At 44.0% G+C, this 11876-nt stretch overlaps 1 protein-coding gene across 5 annotated transcripts in view; it reads left to right on the top strand.

Annotated features, from left to right (window-relative positions):
- Window positions 1–10782, top strand: part of ASTE1 (asteroid structure-specific endonuclease 1) — an 18405-nt gene extending 7623 nt beyond the window's left edge. For 3 of the 5 annotated variants that reach the window (XM_024747892.1, XM_024747876.1, XM_024747884.1), the window contains 3 exons: window positions 5680–5890; window positions 7650–7839; window positions 10299–10782. In XM_024747892.1, coding sequence (XP_024603660.1) covers window positions 5680–5890; window positions 7650–7839; window positions 10299–10623 — 726 coding nt within the window. In that variant the 3' untranslated portion in view covers window positions 10624–10782. Of the gene's footprint in view, window positions 1–5679; window positions 5891–7649; window positions 7840–9689 lie in introns of all 5 variants that reach the window. The other 2 variants (XR_003003598.1, XM_024747899.1) reach the window with 2 other exon arrangements.
- The last annotated feature ends 1094 nt before the right edge of the window (window positions 10783–11876 follow it).

Below are 11876 nucleotides of genomic sequence, written 5' to 3'. Positions count from 1 at the left end.
TTTTATCTTCCAGGTCACTTATCCGTTCTTCTGTTTCAGTAATTCTGCTATTGATCCCATCTAGAGTATTTTTCATTTCATTTATTGTGTTGTTCATCGTGTTTGTTTCATCTTTAGTAGGTCCTTGTTAAATGTTTCTTGCATTTTGTCTATTCTATTTCCAAGATTTTGGATGTGGTTGTGTAGGCTTCCTAGTGGAGCGGACTAATTCCTGTGTTCTAGTGGATGAGGCTGGATCTTGTCTTTCTGGTTGGCAGGTCCACGTCTGGTGGTGTGTTTTGGGGTGTTGACTTATTATGATTTTGGGAAGCCTCTCTGCTAATGGGTGTGGTTGTGTTCCTGTCTTGCTAGTTGTTTGGCATATGATGTCCAGCACTGTAGCTTGCTGGTCGTTGAGTGAAGCTGGGTGCTGGTGTTGAGATGGAGATCTCTGGGAATTTTTCGCCATTTGATATTATGTGCAGCTGGGAGGTCTGTTGTGGACCAGTGTCCTGAACTTGGCTCTCCCACCTCAGAGGCCCAGCACTAACTCCTGGCTGCAGCACCAAGAGGCTTTCATCCACACGGCTTAGAAGAAAAGGTAGAATGAAAGAATTAGTAGTAGAAGAAGAAGAAGGAGGGGGGGAGAGGGGGAGGAAGCAGAAGAAGAAGAAAGAAAGGGAGGGAGGAAGGAGGGAAGGAATGGAAAAAAAAGATAAAGTAAAATAAAATAAAGTAAGATAAGATATAATAAAGTTATTAAAATAAAAAAATAATTATTAAGAGGAAAGAAAAAACAAAAAAACGGATGGATAGAACCCTGGGACAAATGGTGGAAGCAAAGCTATACAGACAATATCTCACACAGAAGCATACACATACACACTCACAAAAAGAGGAAAAGGGGAAAAAAATCATAAATCCTGCTCTCAAAGTCCACCTCCTCAATTTGGGATGATTTGTTGTCTAAAGGAGGGAAGGAAGGAAAGAAAGAATGAAGATAAAGTAAAATAAAGTGATTAAATTAAAAAGTAATTATTAAGAAAAAATTAAAAAACAAAACAAAACAACGGATGGATAGAACCCTCGGACAAATGGTGGAAGCAAAGCTATACAGACAATATCTCACACAGAAGCATACACATACACACTCACAAAAAGAGAAGGGGAAAAAATAATAGATTTTGCTCTCAAAGTCCACCTCCTTAATTTGGGATGATTCGTTGTCTATTCATGTATTCCACAGATGCAGGGTACATCAAGTTGATTGTGGAGCTTTAATCCGCTGCTTCTGAGGCTGCTGGGAGAGATTTCCCTTTCTCTTCTTTGTTCTCACAGCTCCCAGGGGCTCAGCTTTGGATTTGGCCCCGCCTGTGTGTGTAGGTCCCCGGAGGGTGTCTGTTCTTTGCTCATACAGGACGGGGTTAAAGGAGCCACTGATTCGGGGGCTCTGGCTCACTCAGGCCGGGTGTAGGGAGGGTCACAGAGTGCAGGGCGAGCCTGCGGCGGCAGAGGCCGGCATGACGTTGCACCAGCCTGAGGTGCGCTGTGCGTTCTCCTGCAGGAGTTGTCCCTGGATCACAGGACCCTGGCAGTGGCAGGCAGCACAGGCTCCCCGGAAGGGGGGTGTGCATAGTGACCTGTGCTCGCACACAGGCTTCTTGGTGGCGGCAGCAGCAGCCTTAACGTCTCATGTCTGTCTCTGGGGTCCGCGCTTTTAGCCGTGGCTCGCGCCCGTCTCTGCATCTCCTTTAAGCAGCATTCTTAATCCCCTCTCCTAACGCACCGGGAAACAGAGGGGGAAGAAAAAGTCTCTTGCCTCTTCAGCAGGTGCAGACTTTTCCCCAGACTCCCTCCCGGTCAGTTGTGGCGCACTAACCCCCTGCAGGCTGTGTTCACGCCGCCAACCCCATATGTAACTTTCCAGTTTTCCCAGCACCACTTATTGAAGAGACTGTCTTCTCTCCATTGTATATCCTTGCCACCTTTGTCTTAGATTAGTTGACCATAGGTGCATGGGTTTATCTCTGGGCTTTCTGTTCCATTGATCTGTATTTCTGTTTCTGTTTCAGTACCATATTGTCTTGATAACTGTAGCTTTGTAGTATAGTCTGAAGTCAGGGAGTCTGATTCCTCCAGCTCCTTTTTTTTCCCTCAAGACTGCTTTGACTATTCAGGGTCTTTTATATCTCCATACAACTTATTTTCTGTTTCTTCCTGGTTCAGTCTTGGAAGGTTATACCTTCCTAAAAATTTGTCCATTTCTTCCAGGTTGTCCATTTTATTGGCATAGAGTTGCTTGTAGTAGTCTCTTAGGATGCTTTGTAGTTCTGTCATGTCTGTTGTAACTTCTCCTTTTTCTTTTCTAATTTTATTGATTTGAGTCATCTCCCTCTTGATGAGTCTGGTTAATGGTTTATCAATTTTATTTATCTTCTCAAAGAACCAGCTTTTAGTTTTATTGATCTTTGCTATTGTTTTCTTTGTTTCTGTTTATTTCTGCCCTGATCTTTACGATTTCTTTGCTTCTGCTAACTTTGTGTTTTGTTTGTTCTTCTTTCTCTAGGTTCCTTTAGGTGTAAGGTTAGATTGTCTATTTGAGATTTTTTTGTTTCTTGAGGTAGGCTTGTATAGCTATAAACTTCCCTCTTAGAACTGCTTTTGCCGTATCCTGCAGGTTTTGGATCTTCGTGTTTTCATTGTCACTTTTCTCTAGGTTCTAGCCTTCAAAGTCTGATTCTCTAGGAATTCCTTCTTCCGTTGCCGGACCCCCAGGTTGGGAAGCCTGACATGGGGCTCAGAACCTTCACTCCAGTGGGTGGACTTCTGTGGTATAAGAGTTCTCCAGTCTGTGAGTCACCCACCCAGCAGTTATGGGATTTGATTTTATTGTGATTTTGCCCCTCCTACCATCTCATTACAGCTTCTCCTCTGTCTTTGGACATGGGGTATCTTTTTTGGTGAGTTCCAGTGTCTTCCTGTCGATGATTGTTCAGCAGTTAGTTGTGATTCTGGTGCTCTCACAAGAGGGGGTGAGAACACGTCCTTCTACTCCACCCAATTTTAGATGTTCTTATGGTTGCCATCATTTTAGCCAATTTGGTGGGTGTTAGTTTGCATTTCTCTGATGACTTATTTGAACACCTTTGCGTGTGTTCACTGGCCATTTGCATATTCTGTTAAGTTTCTATTCAAAGCCTTTTGCCCATTTTCGTGTGTTTTAGTTTATTTCTATATACAGGTCCTTTGTCAGATAACATTGTGGGAGCATACTGTGGGTTGTCTTTTCAGTCAAGTATGTTTTGCTGAACAAAAGTTCTTAATACACTCTAATCTAAAATTTTATTTATGCCTGTTACTTTCGTGACCTACTTAAGAAATTATTGCCTGCTCCAAGGTCATGAAAAATATTTTTGCCTTTTACACCTAGATCTGAAATCTATCTAGAATTGATTTGTTTGTGTGTGTGGTGTGACATAGGGGTGAGGACACTTTTCCCCCACATGAAAATCCAATTGAGTCAATGAGTACAGCAGGTGGATTATACTCCTGGCTCAGTGGAGGTGACAAGTGTTCTCATCACGTACTTGTATTCAAAGTGGGGTGAGATTTTAGTTCAGTGTCTGTGCAGTGACATCATTTGGCTTTCCCTTGGCACCCTCAGTTCTGCATTTTAGCTCAATGTTGTTAGCTCTAATTAGCCCATGATATTTCTAAAGGGAATCAGGTGCAAATAGTATTCCAAAGGTGTGCAGGTACAAGTACAGAGACTTTGTGATAATATCTTCATTTTGTATGCTTAACGTGATGTGACAGTAATACTTCATCTGCTCTGTGCCAGCTCTTGTAATAGAAAATGTATACAATATCTCATTTATTTCCCACAGTAACCAGGTAGGGTAGAGTTTCCATTTTGGCTGTGTCACTTGCAGTGGACAGAGCACCATTCAAGTTAACTTGTGAGAGGCTAACCGTAAGGAGAGATGGAAGGGATCCTTCTTGGGGAGTAAGTCAGTGCCAAGCCCAGCCTCTCTCCGGGTGCCTCTGCCTCTGAGGCAGCTTCTTCTGCAGGCTTGTCACATGGGATGAACCCTAACTAGATTTAAGGGCTGTGAGCAGAGTAGTCCCCCTTGGGGAAGGGAACAAGGACTAGTGGGTTCCATGAAACATCTGTGTAACTCATTCTAGTGCCCATTTTACAGATGATCAGACCTGACTGTAGCAAAGCTCAGAAACTCGCTCAAGTCTGCAGAGTTAGTGAGGGCAGAACCTCTCTGAAGTCAAAGCCCAGACTCTGCTTGGTTCATAGAAGTTGTAAGTTGGCTAGAGAATTCAATAATTTAAGCATCATATGTCAGAAAAGAATTCATGTATTTTCTTAGCTTTGCATGATAGGTCTTTCTATCAGTTAAGATTATGAGGAATATATTTAAATTTAAGTAGTTAATGCTACTTCCCATAGGGGTGATTGACTGTACTGTAAACCACTTTGCATATTTCTAATTTTTAAATTTTTATCGCAGTATCAAATTATTAAAACCAGTACCTATAAATCATTATATTAAAGTTGTCATACATTGATGATGAACCTATTTTGTCAGTTACAACGTGTTTTACTTCAAGTTAACATCTCTGTTATTCAGCTGTCAACACACTTACTTACTGGGTGTTAGGTGCCAAGAAATGTGCCAGACTGTCTCATCCTTCCAGAAAATTAAGAAGGAAATCTTTTCTGGGTGTGTGCAGACACCAGTAATAAAAACTATTTTTTTTCCTCTTAGAGTTTGATTGTGAAGTTGCCCAGAGATGCTCTTTTAATAGTCCTAATTTCCTTATCTGTAGAAGTGTGTGACCTGCAAGGTCCCTTACGGTTCTTAAATCTTAAGATTCATAGTAAATCAACTATACTTCAGTTTTTTTAAAAACTGGAATAAAAATCAACAAAAAAAAAGAAGGAAAAAAGATTCATTAAGGCAAAATTATGTCAACCAGAAGCCCGAAGCCCTCATAGCTGTTTACTTCCTTTTATTTGAAGCCTGGAGTGAAAGTTGGTGTGGTATGTTATTACAAGGACAATGCAGACAGCCCTTAAATATTCCTATTTGCTGGAATATACCTGCCACTAGAAGCGGCCACCTTGGCACAATCCCCGTGTGGGAGAAAACAGACAATAAGACATTCAGCTGGGTTGGTGCATGAGGCAGGACCCAGACAAGCAGAAGGCTGCATGGGATGCTGCAGAGGGTGCATGCAGTTAAAGTCTGCCTTCCAGAGGTGATGGTGATGGTGTCACAGAGGACGGGGGCTTGAACAGTCACTGGCAGGTGAGGGTAGGGTTGAGTATAGGTCTTTGTTTCTTAAAGCAGAAGAGTTAAAATGCAGCTTCCTGGGCTCCCCTCATTTACTGACTCAGTTTAAGGGGTGGGGCCTGAGGATTGTTTTAACAAGCTTCCCAGGTGACATGCACACTGCAGATGCCCAACAGCCTGCATGGGGGATGGACTGACGTGAGCAAGGGCTGTGCAGTGGGGAAGAGACAGCACGTCCAGCCAGTCACCACATTTATTACGCCCCTTATGGAGGTTCTAATTTTGAGTGTGGCTGATTTTTTTCCATAGGAAGATAAGAAACCGACCTAGAGAATGAAGAAGAAAGACATTCTCCAAAGTAACTTACAGAATGTTTGGTGTATATTTTCAGCTCTCCTTGGCTAGACGCCAGATACTTCTGTTAGAAACGCTGAAAGTGAAACAGAGCATCCTGGACCCTATCCCTGCTGCGTTGAAGTTGCCCATCGCCGTCAGCTGCTACTGGGTGCAGCACACGGAGGCCAAGGCAAAGCTGCATCATCTGCAGGCCTTACTGCTGGGGATGCTGATGGGACCCTTGCATGCCATGATCAACAGCCCTGGTAGGTATCTGGAAGTCCCAAGAGTATGTTACTTGCATGTAATCAAACGTTTAAACAAACAAACAAAAATTCTCGGATTATTTACTTCCATCAGTTATATCAGAACTTAGCAGTGGGGCACCAAAACGTCACTCATTCCTTGTAGATCTTTCTGAGTGCTCCGTGTACCAGGTCAGTGCTGGAGGGCTTGACCTCAAGGGCACAGCAGTGAAGATGCACTGATGCTGCCTCACCCACCTGTCCTGTGGCACCTGACGCTCAGTCTGTAAAGCGTGACCGTGATGTACATTTTGTGCTCCGTGTTCCCTGTCCTTCTCTTCAGTGCAGCAGCAGCATCTCCCCTGGAGACTTAAGTAAAATTGCCCATTGGTGAAACTTAAGGATACCTACAATTACTGTAAACATTCATGCTTGTGCTGTTTTGTGTCGTTTATTTTTTTACTTTCTTTTTTCCCCACTGTAAGTTTCAATTAGTATATGAGTTGTGATGGTAGAACTGGTAACTTCTCTTTCTATTAGAGAAATACACTTTGAGGCAGTTTCAGCTTTATTTAAACATCAGGTGAAATAAATGATGCATTGGAGCACTTCAATCCTGTAATGGGATTATTTTCTTTACAAAATTATGAATGCTTTATCCAAACATGTATAATAGTTGTCACACTCTAGAACAGTACTAACGTGATAGCTACTAGCCACAGGTGGCTATTTAAAATTTAAAATTCAGCTTCTTAATGCACTTGCCACATTCTAAGTGCCCAGCAGCCACAGGTGGCTAGAGGCTGCTGTACTGGACAGCACAGATGTAGAACATTCCCATCACTGCAGAAAGTTCTGGACAGCACTACTCTGGCATTTACTGTTTAAAATAAGGTCATGAAAGGATGAGCCAGCACAGACTCCAGGACACCCCAAAGTGGGAGAGCAGCTGTCAGAAGGCACTGTTGCACAGCAAGTTAAGTTCTGGCCCACTGCTGGTTAGGACACAAGTTTAGGATGTTTCCTCTCATTGAACATAAATATAGTTTAAGAAAATTCTCAAAGCACCAGTCTATTAAGTTTTTACCTGAGTCCAACAGAAGGGGCATGTCAAGGGTCTGTTTCTTTTCTTTTAGGAATGTGGACCCCACACCCAGGCAGGCTCAGTGCCTTGCTGCTCGCTCATTGGTAAAAGGTGGGCCTCCTTTTCCTTCCTTCCAGGTTGGTCCAGAAGGCAGGCTGCACGTGGAGCCGGGAACAGGCAGGTTTCCTGGGGTGGCTGCTGCTTGTCCTCCACCACTGAGAAAGTGGCTGATTTGCCTCATTCTCGATGAGTCATACTTATTCTCTTCCCATAAAACAGAAGTTAAAGCGTGTTTTGAACACACGGCTGTTTCTTTAAGGAAATGTAGTGAAATAGAACAGTAAAGAGAAGGGGATTTTTCATAGAGACACATTTAGGGTTTGGAGAGTTCAGATGCAGACGTGTTTAAAGGCAGGTAGTAGATTAGAGGAAGAGATACTATTTTAAGGAAAAAGATAAAGAATTTGGGGTTGAATAAAGTTAGGTTGTCATTAAAAGGGCATCTCGGTATAAATATTTCAGTTTATACATTGAGAGGCTTTTACATTGACATGAAAATAGAGAAGAGCCAAAAAAGAAAAGCATTTTGGTTATTCACTTTTTTCTTTATGGAATTTGAAGTTTTATATATGGATAAAATTACAAGGTGATACAGTGTTTTTGGAAATACTGCCCTTGGGTCATGTCTTTATCTAGATGAGGAAGCTCTGCAGGGCGGTGGTGCTGAGATGCTGTATGAAGAGCTGCAGAGAGTGAAGGCACAACCGGGCCTGAGGCTGGACTTAGACACAGCTCATGTCTTCTGTCAGTGGCAGTGCTGCCTGCAGATGGGGCTGTATCTCAACCAACTGCTGTCCACGCCTCTCCCAGAGCCAGACCTAACTCGGTAAGCACCCAGGAAACTAGTGCAGGTGGCTGCATGTAGAAGTAAATACTTCAGTTTTCATTTAACGCAAAGAAGTTTTCTTTAAAACAATCAAACTTAGTATATAACTGGTCTTGGATCACTGTTAGAGCTGAAGAGCTGTAATGTTAAATTTTTAAAATATTAAATTACTTCCATATTTCCAAAGAAAGTTTCCATGATTTTTTCAAGTTTTCCAAATTTAAAAAAATCGGTTCATTAAAATAAAAATAAGAGGCAGTTGTTGGGAGAGTATAGCTCTTTCCCTCATTTCTTTCAGATCTTTATTCAAATATCATGTTATAAAGGCTTTTTCTGATCATCCTACTGAAATATTATTCAAGGGAGTGAGTGAGGAAGATAAAAGGGAGATGGTTAGAAAATGGAGTTGAGATTACATATGTGCTTTGTCTCTCCACTTGAAGATAAGCTCTGGGTGTGTGCTGGGACTTGCCTGTTTTGTTTACTGTTGTAGCCCCAGTGCCTAGCATTAAATACTCAAATATTTGTTGAATTAATGAGTGCTATACGGAGACCTATCATATATGCTGGTTTGACTTGAAATATTTCAAGTTGAAAGCTTCCTAGCAGTGCATAGTGTTGTTAATGTTACTGAACTCAAGTCTGTGTGTCTGACGCACAGTGAGGCCAAACAGTACCAAAACATTGGAGTTTGGAGCAGAGAAAGGTTTATTGCAGGGCCCTGGAAGGAGATGGGTGGCTCATGCCTTAAAAACCCCAACTCCCTGAGGGCTTTCAGCAAAGCCCTTTTATAGGAAAGGTGAAGGAGGCACATGGTTAGTTGTTGCAGACTTCCTGGTGTCAGATCCTTTGTTCTTGAGGTCAGGTCACCATGTTCCTATAAACCTCTAACAAAACAAATGTTATCCTCTGTTCTAAAGAGAAAGGGAAAGGGAGGCATTTAATTCTGTCTCCATGCCTCCTTGTGGCTTTTAACACTTAACAAATCCCAGAAGCGAAGTGACATCATTACCCTTCATTTTACCTGTTCAAAGTCCCAAGGACCGACTTTCGCCCTCCTAGGTCCAGGCCCTGGCTAAGAGGAGGGGTCCCTGTGGGGGCTGGTTACCCTGCCCCGGAGCGTTCGTTTGTCTGGCACCCAGTCTGGGTCCTCCTGCCAGTGCCCAGGCCAAATGGGAGAGGCAGATCTCAGCTGGCAGCGCCCTCAGGGCCTGGCCCCTGAGACCTTGCCCAGCCAGCATCACTGAGGGAGCCAGGTGCCCAGGACCCCGCCGGCCCTCAAACTGGACCCCAGTTCCCCCAGCTCACCCACCGGCCCCAAGGCCAGCGGGCCTAGGAGCCAGGGAGAAGGCTGTGATCCGCCTCTCACCGCATTCGCTGTCCCAGCACGGCTGCGAGCTGACTGCTGCTGGAGGGGGACCGCTGTCCCGGCTGCCAGTCCTGGCTAAGGGCTGCGTGCCCACCCCGCCCCCTGTACTGAGCGTGGCGCACCCCCCACACACGTCGGCCCACCGGGCCTGCCAGCTGGACACTCAGCAGCACGAGGGCCTCAGCTGCCCCGAGGCCCCCCCGCCGGCTCCTTGGGAGCCACCTCCACACGCAAGTTCCCAGGAACGAGACGCAGCCACAGGGCGGCGTGGCGTCCGCGGGCTGAACCGGTGCTGCACCGGTGCTGCAACCTGGGGTGGCCACGCAAACCTGCCGGCCCGGCCCATTGAGCATGCCCGGCCCCTATTACATTCCCACACCCTAGACCTCTCTACCAAATAAGATTGATTGGCGTTTGACCTATGGATTCCTTATTCCTTTCCTTTACTAATTTTGTTCATCCTTGACTGGATCCTCTCTAGTGACCACGGATCCCTATAAAACAAGACAGCGGAAACAGTTCCCTCAATAATGATTTCAGCAGGAGAGTTGTTCCTGCATCTCAGCATCACCAAGGCTCTTTAAATGATGATTTTACACTGAGTAAATGATGGTTCTCCATCAGTCAACCCTGGCAGTAAGTTAATATGTTAAATCTGTGGCTTCCAGTTCATTCCAGCTTATATTTGTGGAGTTGGTTTTTAATCCAAGTGAATGAATGACCTCGCAAATGATACGATTAAATGTTCTCATATTTCAACAGACTGCCCGTTTGTCCTATGAGAGGCATTTTTAACTCCTTGTCTTTGAAGTGTTAAGAGGCCTGCTCAGCTTTGGGCTAGTTGGAGAACCAGCAAGCATCCATCATTTAGTTTGTTGATAAAAAGTTCTAAGTATCATTAGCCAAGAAGTAATCTCTGTAACAATTCAGTTCCTTCTTTCAAGAAACAGATTATTCTTGAGTAACTTTAATAATGATTTTATAGAAGCAGCGCTCACAGTGTTTGATGGGTCTGTTGAAGCCACATTAGTGAGTTGTCCCAGTGCAGGAACCTCTGCTGTAATGACACCCTCTTCTCTCCCCTGAGCAGACTGTACAGCGGGAGCCTGGTGCACGGGCTCTGCCGACAACTGCTGACGTCAGCCTCAGTGGAGAGCCTCCTGCACGTGTGTCCTGAGGCCCAGCAACTCTATGAGCATATGTTCAGTGCCACTAGGTCATGTGCCCCTGCTGAACTAGTCCTACCAAAGGGTAAATCAAAAAAAAGAAGGCAAAAGAAACGAGGTACCCCCTGGTCAGAGAAGAGAGTGGGGACCACCTTGAACGCTAGGAGTTGGCATGAGGGAGGCAATCGGTTTGAGCTGTTGATGGTGGGGACCTTGGAGGAGCACATGGAGGCCGCAGAGCTTGAATAAACTCAGTTGCAACCAGGTTGGGATTCTTACCGAAAATTTGTATTACCTCCCTTGAAATGACTGACTTTTTTTAAGAATTAAATCTGTTAAAGGATAAACACTGCAGTATTTTGAATTCCAAAGTACTTTGTATTCTGCTTTTAATAAATACGTGGTTTAAGTAAACTTTTGTATTTTTTCAACACGTGAAAGAAAACATGTTTGCACTTGCCATGTTCTACTTCAGTAAGTTAATAATAGTCTATAACCTTCAAATTGTGGCAACTCAGCCAAGCTATGTTTTCAGAAAGAACAGAAGTCCTACATCAGTTACTTCCTATAAGCTGAAGCTGGGTTATCACCATTTAACACAACTTCTTTACAACTATCTCCTCTTCATCCTTTATTATGAAAGGTCTGGGCCCCAGAAGATAGACGTGAGGAAGCCAGACAGAAAAGACCTTTAAGTACTTGTCAAAGAGCCCATGGCAGGGCTGATGAGCATTTTAGATGTGCTCCAGTTTTTATTTTACTTATTTTTAATTTCTTTTAATTTTTTTTTTTTTTTTAGTTTATTCATTTTGGGCTGTGTTGGGTCTTCATTGCTGCGCACGGGCTCTCTCTAGTTGCAGTGAGCGGGGGCTACTCTTCGTTGTGGTACGCGGGCTTCTTATCGTGGTGACTTCTCTTGTTGTGGAGCACTGGCTCTAGGTGCGTGGGCTTCAGTAGTTGTGGCTCACGGGCTCCGGAGCGCAGGCTCGGTAGTTGTGGCGCACAGGCGTAGTTGCTCCGTGGCATGTGGGATCTCCCCAGACCAGGGCTCGAACCCGTGTCCCCTGCATTGGCAGATGGATTCTTAACCACTGCACCACCAGGGAAGCCCTACGTGCTCCAGTTTTTAGAAAAGAAATTGAAACTGTAATGGTCCCAACAAAAGAAGAAACAGCATCCAATTAATGGGATGTGCAATTAATTTGATGTCATAACCAGCATTTTTAAATGGAATATATCAGATATGCATTTCATAGCTTAGATGGTTGTGCAAAGTGTTATTTCTCACTGTGGACTGCAGTCAAGACTTTGAAAGGCACTGCTCTGGAACACACTGAGGCTACTAACATTACAAACACCTGTTACAGAACTGTGAGGGCACGGCCAGTTCCAAATAAAGAACTTGAAAATAGAAAAGCAAGTGGAATGAATATATTTGGGCCACATATGAAGATCTGAAAGTACACTCCAACCTTCATTTTTTTATGTATTCGTACAAATTG

Source organism: Neophocaena asiaeorientalis, unplaced genomic scaffold (genome assembly GCF_003031525.2).
Source record: "Neophocaena asiaeorientalis asiaeorientalis breed wild unplaced genomic scaffold, Neophocaena_asiaeorientalis_V1.1 scaffold33, whole genome shotgun sequence".
In the NCBI taxonomy this organism is placed as follows: Eukaryota; Metazoa; Chordata; class Mammalia; order Artiodactyla; family Phocoenidae; genus Neophocaena; species Neophocaena asiaeorientalis.
Note: the sequence above shows the minus strand (reverse complement) of the source record. Positions and strands in the feature narration are given on the sequence as shown.